General features: G+C 33.8%; 1 protein-coding gene across 2 annotated transcripts in view; it reads right to left on the bottom strand.

Annotated features, from left to right (window-relative positions):
• TDRD3 (tudor domain containing 3) overlaps nucleotides 1-18,247 on the bottom strand; it is a 151,087-nt gene that overhangs the window by 48,171 nt on the left and 84,669 nt on the right. For both annotated transcript variants that reach the window (XM_074378261.1, XM_074378262.1), the window contains exons 8-10: nucleotides 16,037-16,177; nucleotides 11,868-12,024; nucleotides 11,032-11,157 (exon numbers count right to left, since the gene is read on the bottom strand). In XM_074378261.1, coding sequence (XP_074234362.1) covers nucleotides 11,032-11,157; nucleotides 11,868-12,024; nucleotides 16,037-16,177 — 424 coding nt within the window. The remainder of the gene's footprint in view (nucleotides 1-11,031; nucleotides 11,158-11,867; nucleotides 12,025-16,036; nucleotides 16,178-18,247) is intronic.

The following is an 18,247-nucleotide window of genomic DNA, read 5'->3' as shown; positions in this document are numbered from 1 at the left end:
TTAAATATGCAAGATCTCAAAACTAACCAAGACCACTTACAGAGACATTTTTTTAAAATCACTTTTCCCAAGATCTGCTTCATAGATATAACACAAATACCTTATCTTATTTTAAACCACAGTAGTCAATATTAATTTTTTCTTTAGAGAAAAGAAAAATGGACACAAATGAGCCTTTTCAGCAGAACACATGTGTTGGCATTTGTTCCAGTCATTGTTAGAGGATGAAGGCAGCAGCCACCTCTTGCTGACTATCTGTTATGTATCAGGTACCCAACATTAGCACTTTACATACATTATCAGTAGTCCCCAAGTCATCTTAACATACAGATGTTATGAGGTTTATTTAATAGAGAGAGGTATCACTTGTATAGTGAGTTGAAAAAAAATTTCAGCTTCCAAAATAAGTCAAATATGAAGGTATTTTATTTGCTGACAATGAGGTTTATTTGAGATATTTGAGAATTAAGCTTTTTAGATCTCCTGTGTTTAGGGATCAACTTTTCTTAAATTATTCCAGTTAGGGACACCAAATATCTATGATGGTCAGGAAGTACAATTAAACTAAGTCATCATGAGAATAACTAAGTATCCTGGACTACAAATGGCAGTCTGAATAACTATGTATACAGAATGGAGGCTTCAATTAGGTTTGACAGGTGTGGGAGAATTAGATTTCAGCTCTTCTAAAAGAAAAAAAAAAAGGTAAAGATTTCCTAATCATTTAACTGATGATATACATTAGACTACAGAATAAAACAAATAATTTTACTACTAATGAATATACTTCATTTCCATTATTATGCTGATATAATATAGGGAAAGGAAAATCTATAAAGGAAACTATTTTTTAAATAAGAATTCCTCTTAAAAATAAATAAACTCAATGAGGCAGAAGGCAAAATTGTGCTTTTAAAAGAACAGTTTCCATAAACATCTATTTCATTCCAAAATAAAGTAACTGTAAGTCAAGGAAGGTCCCTTAAAGGTCTGATCATTCTTGGATTTCCTTAAACCTAATATCTTTTATCTTAGGTAGTTAAGTAATGAAGTCAGAGCTAAAGTAAATATTTTGAAATTGAACTAATCTATTAAATAAATAACAGAAAATGCTCAGTCATTAAACTGTGGAAAAGGTAATTTTAAATAAATTAAGCAATAGCCCCAAAATCAAATAGAAAGCTCCTCAATCCTCCAGTAACAATCTAGATGCTCTCTGCCACCCTTCCTGAGGAGGCACGATGATTCCAAACCACGGAATACTAATCGGCACCACAGGCTAGGGCTGTAGTCACTCTAACAGTAACTATCCTGAGATACATTTCTGTATAGGAAGCAGAATAAAACGCATCACTATTTTTTTTCTTTTTTAAAAATGACCTGAAGGGGAAAGATGAAACAAAAACATAAATTAAAAATTGGTAATATTTAGTATTAAATAGGAAAAAAAAAAGGAAAAGGAAAATAAGCAAAAGAAAAAGAAACATTCATCACAAAATAGATAAAACTGTGAAAACATCTAAAAGATCAAACTGATAAAAGTTCACATGATAAAATGAATCAAAGAATGCTACATGAGTTTAGTTTGACTTGTAATAAAATGTTTCTATTACACCAGATCAGGAGTTTCAGAATGCATGTTTATAAGATAATTGATTACAATGTTTCACATTCCCATGATTTGAAATGCAAGTATCCTTAAGAATGAATTTATTAACTGTCACAAATTATTTAGGTTTGTACATAAGAATGTGCTGAATTAATTAGGTACCTTAAAATATTAATACTTCTTTGCAAAGTATTCATTCTCCAGTTGTAGTTGTACCCGATTTTTATAGTAGAAAAACAAGTACATTTTGTTTCCCAAGATGATTCCTCATTATATTCTGAGACACCTACCTGAAGAAATGGCTTAATTAAGATTTTACTATGTGCGCCTGACTCTAAGATCTTTTTTTTTAAAAAACACTTTCATTGTGGTATAATGCTTGTACAGTAAACTACATATATTTCAGATGTACAATTTGATGTATTTTGATAAATGCATAAAGATCTTTTGGCTATATTACTTCATACAATTCTCCCAACCACCCTGAAGGGCAATATTACAAGTGAAGAAACAAAGCAAGGCTAACAGCTAGAAAATGTTGAAGCCAGAGCTTATTTCAAAACTAACTGAAGCAAAAGCCCATGATTTTCTCACTACACCACACTACCTGCCCAGAGAAACAAAACAGGATGTAACAAACAACATGTGAGCTACAATTTTATCACTGTATCTGTTCATTTCTGGTGAGATGCAGAAATCACAAAAGCTCTTTCACAATCTCTGATTGACTAAAAATAAAAATTGAGGTACTAGGACTGCCAGAATCCTGACCTAAAATTAATAATCTCTTTCCATTAATGCAAAACCAAGGAATGTCCATTTATGGGCTAGATACTATTTTTAAAAAGTCACAGTACCACAGTACAATAGGTTACCTACTAATGTATACATTAATTCAAGTAAAATAGCTGAAATTACTGATGAGTAATTCTTCAACAAAGAAAGCAAAACAAAAACAGATCATTAAAGATATTTGTTACAAAAAGATGGTATTAACTGATTAGTATATGAATTCGCATTAAAACAGAAGCATAACACTTTCTAATACTTTGATGTCTATATATGAACCAGATTATACATATTTTTTCACATCAAAATTTTCAACTAATCTTCTCAATTATCCAAATCGGGGCTTTTCTGTAAAACATCTTTAGACATTATGTATATTCTGTAATGATCACAAAACTCTTTGACTATAAAAATTCGTCTGTCAGCTCAAAACTTATATACTTTGTTTCCTCTAAAAAATTACTTCCTCTATAAATTTATTCTGTATGAATTCTGACTTAGATTACAAAGCTTAAGACAAGGAACTATATCTCATTCCTAACAGATACATATAAACACAAGTAGTTGTTAAATGATTATGTTAAATGGTTATGTTCTCCATATAGTAAAATTTATTTTTTACTATAATAAAATGTAACCTTTTAAAAATACGTGCACAGGGAAATATACACAAGATCTTGTGGTAGCTCACAGAGAAAAAGAATGCGACAATGAATATATGTATGTTCATGTATAACTGAAAACTTGTGCTCTACACTGGAAATGGACACAACATTGTAAACTGACTATAACTCAATAAAAAAAAAAGTTTAAAAAAAATGTTACAGACAGAAAACTGCCCATCACTCCAAGCCTAAAGCTTTTTCATACTATATCAAATATGTTCTTTCTTACCATTCTCTTCAAAATAATCATTTCAATGCCCATAGAACATTTACCTACTGGATATCCTTCAGCTCTTCTTCTAGCCCCACTACCTCACAGACACTATTTTTGTCAAGGTCTCCAATCAGTGATGTATTGGAGCCAGTCTGAACAGGGCACAAAAACTGATCATTAAATTTTCAGAAAATCTGCAATCTGGTTGTGAAACTGTTGAAAGTAGCCACAGTGGGAATATTTATAACACAGAAATCAAGGAAAGCTGAAAATCAGAGCATCCCTCCCCTGCCTCCCACCTCTTCCCCCAGAACCAGTTGTCAAACATTCCAGCAGGTAACTGATGCTATGTAAATCTCATGGATACTTCCCATCCTTATCTCTCAGGTTCCTTCATACTCCTCTTACTTTTTGGCAGCTGCTTTCTCAGCTTCCTCTGCTGGCTCTTCCACCTCTACTTGATCTCTAAATTCAACCGCCTGTTTAGTGTCTCTTCTTGATTTTTTTTTAAAAAAACTAACATATCTTTAAAAAGTACATTTCAAATATATGGCAAGTTAATTTTAACAACATTTCTATATACTATATTCCAAAATTTCCACTAAAGTTATCCTTAAACCCATATATAAATTTCTATATACAATCAATAATCAAATTCAAATAACATTAAATTTACATTCATAATCAGGACATTTCATGTGCATGACTGTGGCATATTTTCACTTTCTACCTCACATTTTATCTAACACCTTAAACTACCTCCCTTGACAAAAGGAAACTGTCAGGCACTATGCTGTCAGAATGCTTGCAAATCTAGGGACGACGATGTCATAACAATATAGACCAGAGCATTTCAAAGTAACTCTAGCCAAGGACCAGAATTCTTGTTGTATTTGTTGGTTCTGGTTTTAATTTCCAATTAACTATTAACTTACTTTTACAAAATGTTGAGGCACTGACAAATTGCTAAAAGAGTTTCTGAAATACTCTCAATTTTAGTACTTATCTGTACTTGTTCGAAATCAGACATTAAGTAGCACTGGTATAGACTATTCACTGTTAAGGTTACAAGTCCACAAAACAGAACCGGAAAACAACTAATTCAAGTTAACCTTAAATCACTATCTAGACATACGGGGCAAATTTCCACTATAAAAAAAAAAAAAAAAAAAAGGAATGGGAAAAAGGAATCAGTCCTATAAGGAAAAGTCAAGGCCTGGAAAAGTCATAGGGGTGGTTAGAAATAGACTGAAAGTGATAGGTAGTAAATAGATAGCTACATATTTTCTCTATTTTGCTAACATCTTATGACTATTTCCATAGCAACCATTCATCCCTGACTTCCAAGGAAGCATTCAAACATTAATTTGAATCAATCAGTTGCATGAGGAAATGAAGAGGAATGTTGTCTGATGCAATTAGATGTAAACAGGCACAAGAGTCAATATATGGGCAATTCTTTCTTGAGGAAATCCCTCACAAGAACATCTAGTCTAACACACATTCTCTCTCTTCTAGACCTTGTTTCCTGCCTTTCCAATTAAACTATTACCATTCTATCACATTTCCTTCCTGTAGTCCCTATTCTTCAGTCTTCAAAGTCCAAGCTATAAATCCATATGGCTCAAAACTTGATTAAACAAAAATTTTAAAAAAAGATACCTAACAACCATCAAAAGTTGCAACTTCATGTGCATTACCCATCAACCATTAATACTATATCTGCTAATATCTAAATCTATTATTTATATCTAAATATTTTATGGAATTTGAAATTACACAGTATTGTTAACGAAGACAAATGCTACCTCTCACAAAATCCATAGAAAATAGAGAAATGGAACACCACAAAAACAGGACATGTAATATAGTCTGAATTTTATTCTGCCAACAAGAGTCAATGGAGCATTTCAAGCAAGGGGGTAGTGGGATCAAATTTGTGTTTTGAAAGATCACTCACTGCATTATGAAGGATGAGATGACAAAGTTCTGCAAAGAGTCAGTGGAGGGTTGATGAGGACCTAAAGTAGGGTAGTGGGGATGGAGATGAAGAGACAATGAGTAGAGGATGCTACTGCCACTATTGCTAACCACAATGATGATCATGTCGACAAGGGTAGTGGTGGTGATGGCAGAGATACCATTATATGGAGGCCTATGTGCCACACATTGTGCTTAGCACTTTATATGCATAATCCAGTTTGGTCTTCTCAGCAACTCTCAACTTAGGTGCTGCTACTATTCCCCCATTTCCCAAAAAAGAAATTAAGGTTTAAGAGATTACATAACTTGCCCAAAGACACACAACCAGTAAATGCAAGAGCTGTGAGTTCAGTTAGTGCAGAATCAGTTGTGTTTATCTGTCCCCGAATCCTGTCCAATCCTTTCCCCTTCTTTTGGTAACAGAATTCTACTTTGATGGGAAGTTCTCCTTCCCTTTGACAGATATTCCTGATAGAATCAATTAGGATGTCCGAGGCTCTCCTGACTAAGAAGGGGGCACATACAGACATTAGAAGATGGAAGGTCTTTTTCTGTCTGATCTTCCAGGTATAAGGACCACTTGTTTCTGAGAAATATTTTTGGATTACTTTTTCATATTATAAATGAAGACTTGACACCGACAACTATAGTACTCTTTTACCCAAGTCTCTTTGGATTCATTCCAGCCACTTCACACACACCAATGCCAACATCCCCAGTGGGACTCAGCAGAGCTTGAGGAATCAATAATTATATGATAAAAGGTATCCATCTCTTCCCAGAAAAATGTGCTTGCAAAATTGAGATGAGTCTTTACTTGCCTACTTTTACATGTCATTATGCCCCCTTGTATGTTGGCCTTACTCTATACTTGGTGATACCTGGGCCAGTCTTTGCTACTATGTGAAGACAGTCAGTCAATACACAAAAAAGCACAATTCAGAAACAAAGAAAGCTTTCTAGTTATGCTAGCCAAAAAATTACTTTTTTCCTTATTTGGATTTCTGTGGCTTATAGCTTAAAGCAAACTAATTTAGAAATTGGTGCCAGGTAAAAAGAGTGATACTAGTGACAGAACCTAAAATGTAAAACTTGTTTAGTAAAGGAAGGGTGCAGGTAGTGAAAGTGCCCTCCTCCCCTAATAGGAAGTTGGCACTCTTCATTGAACAGTTAAACTATAGCCTATTGTCTTAGAACTGACCACTCAACTAATGAGGCCAATGCTTTAGAGAACTTAGTGTGAAAATGTCAGGGTGATGAAAGGGGTTGGATACAACTTGCTGCCTTCAGTAAGTTCTACAAAGAAGAAACAAGCTGGCAAGCCTGAAAGTGGAAAGGACACAGATGCAACTAGCAATGAGGTGCTCTTCTGAAATCAAAAGGTCTGAGAATCAGATACTCATGCTTCCTGAGAGATTACAGAATTCTATGAGTCAAGGAATAAAAGAGGAAAAGTAGGAAATGAGACTGGGTCCTGCAAAGAGGAAGTTGGATCACCTATGACCATGTCCAACATTTACGAATGATGGATGAGTTCTTTGTGCCTACATTCGTTTAATTTTAAACCTTATCCTTTTCATAAAAGATATCTCTATTTGAATTCTGTTCATATCTTTTCTTTCAAGTGTTACCCTTTATATAACTGGATTACATTCTCTACTTTTTAAAACTTTGACACAAAATATGGAGAAATATAAAAAAAGCTTGTAACACATACTTAATTTACAAAATAAGCTAGAAAAACAAAGAAATAGAGAAGTATGAAATTTAAGAGAGTTACTCTGTCCACTTGTCTCAGAATGCCCTTTGTTCCTCATTCAGAACAAATTAAGGCTGTCCTGGTCTTATTTAGATGTAGAAAGTTAAAACCGTAACTTTCTACATAACTTTACTGTGTTAAAGCATCCCCTCCCTCTATCTCTGGCCAAATCAGGTACCTTCCATGATAGAATCAGACCTGCTCCTTCTCTCCCAAGTTAAACTTAAAATACATATTTCCAGTGGGCATTGTTTTAAACTGTAGTTATGTATTACTGAAATAATATTTTGATGAAGTAATATTTTGGTAAACTTAAGGTATGGAAAAACTGACTTTTGAAAGTTAGCCTGAAAATCTGGCCGTTAACTATATCTACTCTATAAAACCAAATTCAAAAAGAAAAAAAACCCTATATATAAAACTATAAATAAGATCCTTTTGGAACAGAACCCTATCACAAACTGAGCAACTGAATATTCCCAATTTGACCTCAAATCACTACATATCATATAGAACATGTTAATGATTACTCTCATAAAATGACGTAATCTAACATCATTTTTTTCAGAATGTTGATAATAATGTCAACTAGAATTATATTTGATTCTAATTAAAAGGTACAACAAATACAGTTAATGGTAAGAGAAATTCTCTAGGAAAAGTGCATGTGATGATCAATTACAGGCATACTTCATTTTATTGCACTTCACTTCACTGCACTTTGCCAATACTGCATTTTTTTACAAATTGAAGGTTCATGGCAACTCTGAATTGTTAGAAGATGGTTAGCATTTCTGAGCAATAAACTAATTTTTAGTTAAGGTATATTATGTATTTTTTTAGATATAATGCTATTGCACACTTAATAGACTACAGTATAGTGTAAACATAACTTTTATATGCACTGGGAAATCAAAAACATTTGTGTGACTCGCTTCATTGAGATATTTGCTTTATCGTGATGGTCTGGAACCGAACTCGCATTATCTCCATGGTATGCCTGGACCTCTTATGGAAGTTTTTAAAAATCAGAATAAAGAAATGACAGTGCCTTTTGTTCTTTTAGAGAAAATTATATAATGCCACGTGAAAGTAAATGCTTTACTTACCTGTATTAAATTTGTCAGAAACACATTCTTAGAGGATTTTTCTTTTTTTCAACACGCCTAACACTTTGCATAGAATCCGATATGATATAATAAGTCCATCCAGGCCTAGGCTTATTCAGCTAAAACATGACTTCTAGGGGTACCCAAATGAAACAAAACCCTCAAGACAGCTTAAATGATACAAAACATAGAAGCAAGAGAGGTTTGATCATTCAACGGATTTAGAAGCAAACATTTTAAAACCCCAAATACACACTTCACTAAATCATGATTACATCTTTATAATCAATTTAGGACTGTCGCCAACCCAAACAATGACACTGATGATATAAACATAAATAAATAAAATTATAAGACAATAATTATTTTAGGGCAAAAGCTACAAATTGTAATCCAACTATTTCCCTGAATTTTTTGAATGAGGTATTTTATTAAATTTTGTACTCCTGACACTTATCACAGACCATGTACAAATAAATACTACATAAAATACTGCATTTATAGTTATTTTATGTATACTATAGTACACATACAGTATAGTATGGGATAGAGTAACTTCTCACAACACATAAAATTATAGCCTCACTTCCATCTCAATCCCATTTTCCACCTTGCCAATAGAAATTTTTTTTTTTCTGAAAGCACCAAACTTTATTATTTTCATGTAAAGAACCCTTTAATGTCTTTGCAATGTCATCTGAATAAAATAAAAACTCCTTGGAACAAAATCCTCTGGACCTGGCTCCAGCCTACCACTTCCACATCTGACCTTCATCTCCATCTCTCCCATGATCTCCCAGGCACAGGAACTGGTGCTCTGATGCCTCCAAGCCTGGACACGCAGAGTTCCCTCCATCTGGACTGCCCTTCTCCCAACACTCTTCCTTGTCTAAATGCCACCTACTCTAAGAAGCCTCTGCCCACCTCCCATCTTGATCAGCTGGCCTCCCCACACTTCTAGGTTAGAATAAAAATTCGCTTCTCTAAGAATAGTGGTCATCAGATATGACAGAAAACTCTAATATAAGTTGGTGGGGGTAATTTCTGGTGTCAGGATGATTAAAGGAACATGTTAATTTAGATAAAATTTAAGAGACTACACAAATATTAGAAATATCTAATTTTTTGAATTTGGGGATTTATGAAGGTCACAGGTTATATTCCTTGTGAAAATCAAGGGCATGGAATACTATTATAATGTCTATATCTTTCTCACATTCTAGCTGACTCTGTATCATATTAATAATAATAATGTAAATACAAAATAGTCTACTATAACAATATCCAATATTAACAGATGTGTTCATAAATTTCTGTCCCCTCAGAAGTAAATCTAACACTGATATTTGGTTTTGAGTGTATTATTCATGTCAAGTACCTTAATTAACTTCGATACCTTTTTCCAAGTTGAATGCTAATATTATGAAATTTTGTTGGTATAGGATGTGTTCTGTGAGAACTGAAAGATGACAGACACACAGGTCACATTAGAATTACCATTCTTGGTCTCAACCTCATTATGATTTAGGAGACACACTAGGAGTCAAAAGCAAATGTAGGAGGCAGAAGGATAAAAGGAAATCAAAGGAGCTCTGATTGGGATAGTATAAAGGGAAGTTGGGACAAAAGTATCTGGAAGTCAGAGAGATTTTAAGAAGCAGTAGAGATTCTCCCGCTAACCTTGCAGAAGCAAACAAGTTGTGAACCACCTAGAGAGGGGTCATGTGGTAGGACCTAAGGGCCTCCAGGAGCTGAAAGAACTCCCCAGGAAACATCAAACAAGAAAGCAAAGATGTCAGTCTTACGTCCAAAAGGAAGTGAATTTTGCTCACAACCAGTGAGCTTGTAAGAGGACCAAGCCTTAAGCAAGATCACAGCCGGTTGTGAGCTTGTAAGAGGACCAAGCCTTAGGCAAGATCACAGCCCCAGCTGAAATATTCATTTCAGTATGTGAGACCTTGATCGGAGATCGCAACTAAGCTGTGCTTGGACTCCTGAATGACAGAAACCATGAGATCAAATGTTTGCGTTGTCTTAAGCCACTGACGTTGTGGTAATTTGTTAAACAGCAATAGAAAATTAATTCATCATGCTTTAAAAGCAAAAAAACACTGCTCTACTTAGTAAATCTCATCTACATTCTACATCAAACATTTGTTTTTCAAAAAATGCATTATCTTTTCTTTGTAATCTAACAAAAGACCCCATTTTCATGAAACCTGTGCACTTCAAATTTATTATAAAGGCATTTTATCTTTGAGCTTATATTTAATTCAAAATATATCTGAAAGAGAAAACTAAATCTACAAGGATATTTCCCTCACTTTTTGGAATAATATTTAAAAGTTTCACAGTCTTAGAAAACATTTATCATATTCCATGCTTAAATAAAAAAATAAACATTTAACATGTTTATTTCTTTTTCAGTATTATGTTAATCACTGAAATACACCATACTAAAATATATCACAATGTGGGAGCTTATTCGCTCACTGTGCTCTTTTAACCCTACCACATATTTTCATACAACACGTAATATGTAGAGGAAAAAAAAGACCAATTTCACAATCAACATAAGTTATTTAAGATTATACAATAATAATTTATCTGACATAATACTCTGTTTTCATAGCTAAATCTGTCATCTAGTAAAACTGAGGGAAAGAATTTGGTGATATTGCCCATCAAACAGGTAGAGTGCAAAATAAGCTGCCATTTAGTATTTTCAGCATGCAACAGTTAAAATTTTCCTTCTGTGCTTTTGTCAAATAGGAAATTTGTGATTAAATACATTTATAAAACCCAGAATAGATGTTCTTATTGTCAGTTTATTTTATCTTTTTTTATACAAATCCAAATAAAGTTTGGTGTTTTAAAAAGAAATCTACTTTAAGTTAGCCTACCTTCCACACTCAAAGTCCCCATTTTAGACTCCAGGAAATCAAACAATGTGCTTGGTGCTGACGGCCTTGCATTTCCCAGTTCCTCTTCATCTTCTGATCTTATTCGCCCTCTGCCTTTTCCTTTACCTTAACAAGGAAAGCAAGAAATAGACCTTATACATGCAAAACCAAAAAGAGAATATACACTAAAATATAATCAGTAGACATCTTAAGTAGAACTTTATATATATTTCTTTTCATATTTTTCTGTATATTCTACATCTTTTATAATAAAAATGTTTTTAAATGATTATAGTAACTAGTATTTTTCATCCTCTATATTATCTACCTAGAAATTTGAATTCGTTCATGGAAATTATCTTTTAAGGAAAATAAATCACTTTAATAAAACTTTTCCTTAATCACTTACTTTTTAATAGGATTAGGAATTTTTTAAAAAATCACGTAATACATTTGACAATACAATAATTTAAAAATAATACTAAATAAAAGTCACATTTCTGTTAATTTTTAAAAGTTTGTAGACTATTTAGTCACTTATACGAGTGGCATAGTTCTGGAGATGATTAACAGAGGGAGTTACTTTATATTATATCTTCTGTATTACTCATGACCCTGTGAAATGAGGTATTAGACTACTTGTGTAAAGATAAAGACAATGAGACTACAAGCAATCTACACAGGTCTCTGTGGTTGGAAAACTGGCCTCCCACCACCTACTACGATGGGAAGTGAAGTTACAGCTATCACAGCAACAAAACCCAGCCCCTGCGGACAACATGCAGTTCCCCGAAAAGCAAGTCACACTGCCTGGCACACTACTTCATGAATTGTACCTCTCAGAGGTGGACCTGTAACAGGCTTCTGTTTATTGCTGTTAAGAAGGACATTCAGTGCTGCTTCCAAGTTGTTGTCATTATCCATCAGAGCTTGCCTTGAAGCTTCTTTACTAAAACCCATTTCTGTTATGTGCTTCAGAGCCTTCTCGTCAACCTGTAAGAAATAAAGAGAAGAGCTATGCTGATAGCCAATAAATAAGCAAGGTCTAAGATTTTAACTAAAATCAGGTAAAAGATTAACTAAAATTTTAAACCAAAAACTACATCTGATGTTTACAGAAAAAATGTGGTATTGATACATCATTCACTTGCTGTTTTTCACACCAACAGTCAAGGACCTATCTGTGATATGCAAGGTTGTGCCTTGAGTACTCTCTTGACTTCACAAGTACTATTACAAATGCAAAACAAACAAAAAATTAATTTTATGATATTTCAGAATAAGGTTTTGCAAAATAATACAAGCAATGAAAACTACCTAATAAAAATTTTCATGGTCGATAACTTCTCCATCCTAAGGAAATGCAATTTATATAGCACCTCCCCAAAAATGCAAAGTATAAAAAGAAGCTAACAAAATGGTACCATCTCAGTAGCTTTGTTTTTCTCTACTCTCTATTGTTTCAGTATTCTGCTCTATATTTATCAGCAATACTACCTATGATCCTTTGATAGCCTGTACCCCAATAGAAAAACCTACTTTCAAACGTCAGAACTCCAAATCTTGAAAAATCTACACTGAGTAGAATTAAAGAACTGTTTAAGTAACATAAACTTAATCCTGTGAAGAAATCTATTGAATTATAACCACCTGAGGAATACATAACTAACTTGTACACTAGGAGTTAGGATGAAAAGGCTTTAAGATAGCACACACATGGCATGCACGTTGTAGACAGCCACTCTGATACCTACAAAGACACTGGTAAATGCACAGCACTTTTTGAAAAACCCTAATTGTATCCTTCCAAACATAAAATCCTTTCTAAATACAGTAGCAACTGTCAATAGATCAGAGTTGACACAAAAGAGGATATTTACATCCCTGCTGTAGATACGCTGAAGTAAATGTAAAAAGGATTGGACATTAAAACCGTAATTCACCCTTCTTATCTGAATGTAAAAAAATAATCAAACTTCCAAAGCCTTTCCCTCTCCCAATTATTTCCCAAGTAAACATCTAATTAAGAATGTTTTCCTACATATAGAACTTTACCAAAAACACTTTTAATAATCAATTACTATCCAATGTTGGTATAGCTTATTCTACCTTTCTTGTTAACTTGACTTGTTAACCAAACTCTCATTGAAGGTGTTGGCAGGGCCATGCTCTTTCTGAGAGTTCTAGGGGAAAACCTTCCTCGCCTCTTTTAGCTTCTGTTGTTTGCTGGTAATTCCTTGGCTTATAGATGCATCACTCCAGCTGTGTGGCTACCTTCTCACTGGGTATCTTCAGGTCAACTTCCCTCTGTTTATGTCTGTCTCTGTGTCTAAATTTCCCCTCTTTATAAGGAGACTGAATTGGGTCATACTGGATTAGGGCCCACCCTAATGACCTCTTTTTAACTTGATACCTCTGTGAAGATCCTATTTCCAAATAGAGTCACATTTTAAGATACTAGTGGTGAATGACTTCAACGTATCTTGGGGGAGGGAGGGGTGGTGGATGGGGCAAAATTCAACCTATAATACCATCTATTATCAAAAATAATTTTAAGGACCTATCACTAACATCCCAATCAAGTATTCCTTCAATTGTTGAAAATAAAGAACTGAAAACCATGCAACATGCAAAAGAACTGGAGACCTGGTCATTAGAATAATTCATGTACATTCAAACTTACACTAGTATTTCAAATTGTCCTTTTAACAGTCTCCTTCATTCTTAAATGATAGTTTTTCTGAATATGGAATTATTAGTTAAGTTTTTTTCTTTCAGTATATCACCCCACTGCTTTCTTACCCCCATAGTTTCTAGTGAAAAATTGGCTGTTTGTTTATTGAGGATCCCTTGTATTTGATGACTTGCTTCTCTCTCACTGCTTTCAAGATTTCCTCTCTGTCTTCAGCCTTCAACAACTGGATTATAGTGTGTCTTGGAGTGTTTCTCTTTCAGTTTCTCCTACTGGAGTTAATTGAGCTTTCTTAAATGTGTATACTCATGATTTCATCAAATTTGGGAACTGGGGGCATTAGTTCTTCCTATACTTTTTCTTTCACTTTTTCTCCTCTGTTGGGACTCCCATCAAGTGTATGTTGGTGTATTTGACGGTATATTTCAGAGGTCCCTTAGGCTCTGTTTTTCTTCATTCTTTTCTCTTTCTGCATCTTAGACTGGGTAATTGCAGTTGCCCTATATTAAAGTTCATTGATTCTTCTGCCCAATCTAGTCTGATGTTTAACCTGACTAATGAAATTTTTTATCTTAGTTATTGCTCTTTTCACATCCAGAAATTCTGTTGTTTCTTTTTTTTATAATTTCTATCTCTATATAGATATTCCCTACTTGTTCATATATTGTTTTGATTTTTTTTAGCTTTTTGTCAATGGCTCTCTTCAGACGTCCGATCATTTCTAAGATGCAAGGTCTTTGTTTAGTAAGTCCTACGCCTGGGCTTTCTTCAGGGATAGTTTCTGCCAATTTCTTTTTTCTCCTATGAATGAGTCATACTTTATTATTCTTTGGTATGTTTTGTAACTTTCTATTGAGAACTGAAATTTTTGAATACTATAATGGCAATAATTTTGGAAATCAGATTCTCCTTCCTCCTCAGGAACTGCTGTTGTTACTTGATAAAGACTGCAGTTATAAATCTGTTTAGTAACTTTTTTCAAAGTTTCTTTGTAAGAATTATACTCCTTGTGATATGTGATCACTGGAGTCTTTGTTCCATTGTCTCCACGGTCAGCCAGTGAGTGATCAGCCTCTTTCTTCATCCGTCATTACTCTGTATGCTGCAAGAGTCTAACTTGGCTCAAAGGGTTCTAAAATAGTTGTTTCAGCAATGTTGTTTAGCTTCATAGTTGTTTTGGTGGATGGGAAAATTCTGGAGCTTTCTATTCTGCCATCTTTGTGACACCACTCTCTTCATATGTTTTTTAATCCTAACAACAATCCTAAACTGCAGGTCCTTTGGTGTTCTATGGCAAGACATATCCAGACAAGGGTTCTCAATTCATTCGTGTTTAACAGCTTCTTGAGTTAGAGACTGTGTCTTTTTCAGCTCACTGTATCCACTCAAACCTGAAAAGTGCCTTTTTTTTTTTTAAGAATAATATGGTCATGTATTTAAGGAAGAAATAGTCTGGCCCTGTTATAAACCCACACACAGAGAAATGACCCCCTTTCCTTTCCACCTTTGAACTTTTTGCATGAAGGCTTGAAGCACGGAGAATCTTGTAACCCGGAAAAGGAAGCTAAGTACTAGAAAGCCCAACAGAGCTCAAATATTGTTACACTGCTGAATTTACCAAACTTTTTAACCATCTACCTCTGAATTTCTTGTTATATGAGATAATGAACCCCCTTTACTTTAGCTACTCTTAACACTCTATAGACAAAATCATCCAAAGTCATTCAACCTCTAAAGGCAGAGGAAAATGAACTCCTGTCAGTTCCCTTATATCTGTGGACACTGTGGCATACCAGAAGTACCTCTGACTCTTCCAGTCACCTCAAAAATCCAGGAATACTTTGCAGTTGAGTCTATAATATACATTTATTGTTTCAATACATTTTCCACCAAGAAACAAAATCACTTTGGACAAAATTTGAGAAAAGAAATAAAATCACTTCAGACAAAATCTGAGAAAAGATATGGGGAAGGGTAAGAAAGGGCAGATAACTCTATGTGTTTGATGCATCATCTTCTAGAATATAATGTTCTTTGAGTGTTTTCATTTAATTTGATGAATTTTTATCAATCCATTCTGAAAGACATTATTCAGATATTAGAAAGTTAAGTAAAATGTAAATTTTACTTAAGTAAATTATTTTTCAAACAATTCAAATTTTTCATGAGTTAACTGGAATCCTTAATGAAAGCCTTCTTAGAGTTGTGACATCTATCCATAATACACTCAAAAAGCCAGTGGTGGTTGTGAGAAAGAAAAAAACTTCAAGGCTATGAAAGACATAAACTTTGTGGTTAGTTCTTTAGCCTTACCAGTTCTCTATAGACACCTTCATGCTTTCCCTCTGATTTGGTTGACTTTTCTTTCTGTAAAATTTCCCTATTTCGGTTACCAGCAGCACTCATGTTGAGATTACTTCTAGCACCACCACCACCTCCTCCAAATGTCTTGGTCTTCAGATAAGAGAAAGATAAAAGAAATATAAACACACAGTATTTTTAAAAGCCCTAAAGACTAAGCTATGACTAAAAACTGTAAATCTAGCAAAACTGAAATAGTTAAAAAAGTTTCTTAATTATGTTTTACAGGAAGAAAACAAAATGTTAACTAATGCTTTTTAAACGATATCTACTAGTCATGATCTCTTCTTTCCACAAGTCCAGGTGAAGCAATTTAAAAATTACATAATTATAATCTTTAAATATCCAAAGCAAATCATCAGAATAAACCTAAGTAGACAACAATGTAAAGGAAAAGAAAATACAAGCATTATGGTTATTAGCTGTCAAAATGATTGTAGGATAAAATACTTGACTGATACCATGAGACCCGGATTACAAATCCAGCTACATGGCAAGGCTATCCTTAGCAAAGCACCAAACCTATCTAGGAATCAGTTACATTACGTCCATGATCCAGTAATAGGATTCTATAATCTAAGAACGTAGACAAGTAATATAAATTTTAAGACTGGATTAAAACTCTCATTACTAATTTGTTATTTATATTTATTACATAACATGCTATATCTTACCAGTTATGTATAAAAGCGGTAAAGTCCATATTTCTTACTTAGTTTGACTTATTTGAATGATTATATGTGTAATCAAATTTGAATTTGACCTCATTTTTGTTTTATCAAAACTATTGTGAAAAGATTAGAACATAAAAAAACTGGTTTGGTGCTCTATTTGGCAACACATATACTAAAAAACATTGGTTGGGAAAGAGACCAATTCATGATTGAAAAGCATCCCACAGTTATTTGTACAATATCAAATTAAACATCTGGTTATATAATATATTTATAGTTCTCTAATAGATCTAATAAAAACAAAATAAGTCAAGACTTGATTTTTATTGGAGATAATTATCAATATTTTTTTAATGTGTCTTAAAATGCCTTCAGTAAGAAAACATCCTGGATACACATTTATATAATATTGGGAAATTATTCTGAATCAGATGAAAATGTAAAGAAACAGAACAGAACCTGAAAAACAGAAAAATGATGTGAGATAAGTATCAACGGACAACATTAAATATCTCTGTTAGGTAGCTGATACACTACAATATTTAAATTTAATTCAAATCAAAATTAAAACCACATCTTCAAAGACCAAAGATTCATTAATAGATTCAATTTTTGGTTTCTGCAATCTCAGCAAAATAAATAAATAATTTGGAATGTCTTGAGAGTCATTACTTATATAACCATAAGGAAAAATGTTAGTCTATATTGATATGTTACAACTCTAATGTGATTAGACTGGGAGACAACGTAGCATAGGTAAGAACATAGCTTCGGGGCTAGACAAGGCTGGGGCTAAGTCTGCTCAGCCACTTTCCGTTTCCTGCCCTCAGGCAAGTCACTGAACTGCCACCTTTCATGAGCCTCAGGTTTCTCATCCTTAAAATAGGGATGAGAAAACCTACTTCACTGGGATGTTGTGAAGATTAAATGACATCATCAACATGAAGTGATGAATTCAATAACTGGCATGTGGTAAACACTCATTAACAGACAGCAATATTAGTGTTTTGCTTAATATATTAGAACATAGTCACCTGACAAGTCTGGAGCCTAATCTGTTCCAAATTAAATATATTTCCAGAATTTAAATTCCATAACTCCAAAAGTGCTTTTTCTTTTGGTGCCAGTGAAACAGCCCCATCTCCTGGAGGCACTTCCTTATCAAAACAAAACAGAACTGTTCCACCCCAGTCTTCTTCAATTTGAGGTAAGCAACTCTAACCTGCCATTTTTTCAGGACAAAAGCCTTGAAGTCATTCATGACACCACTTCCTCTCTTAAGCTCTATATTTAATCTTTCAGAAATCCTGATGGTTGTACTTTCAAAACACCAGAATCTGAGCACTTTGTACCACCTACACAGTTGCCATCGCTACCAAAATTTTTCTCCCCCTCAGTTACTTCAGTAATTTCCTAACTTGTCTGATTCCAGTCTTCTCTTCTGAACACAACAGCCAGAATTAGGCTTAAAATGCAGGTCTGCTGATGT

Source organism: Camelus bactrianus, chromosome 14 (genome assembly GCF_048773025.1).
Source record: "Camelus bactrianus isolate YW-2024 breed Bactrian camel chromosome 14, ASM4877302v1, whole genome shotgun sequence".
In the NCBI taxonomy this organism is placed as follows: Eukaryota; Metazoa; Chordata; class Mammalia; order Artiodactyla; family Camelidae; genus Camelus; species Camelus bactrianus.
This window is presented reverse-complemented; position numbering and strand designations above follow the sequence as displayed.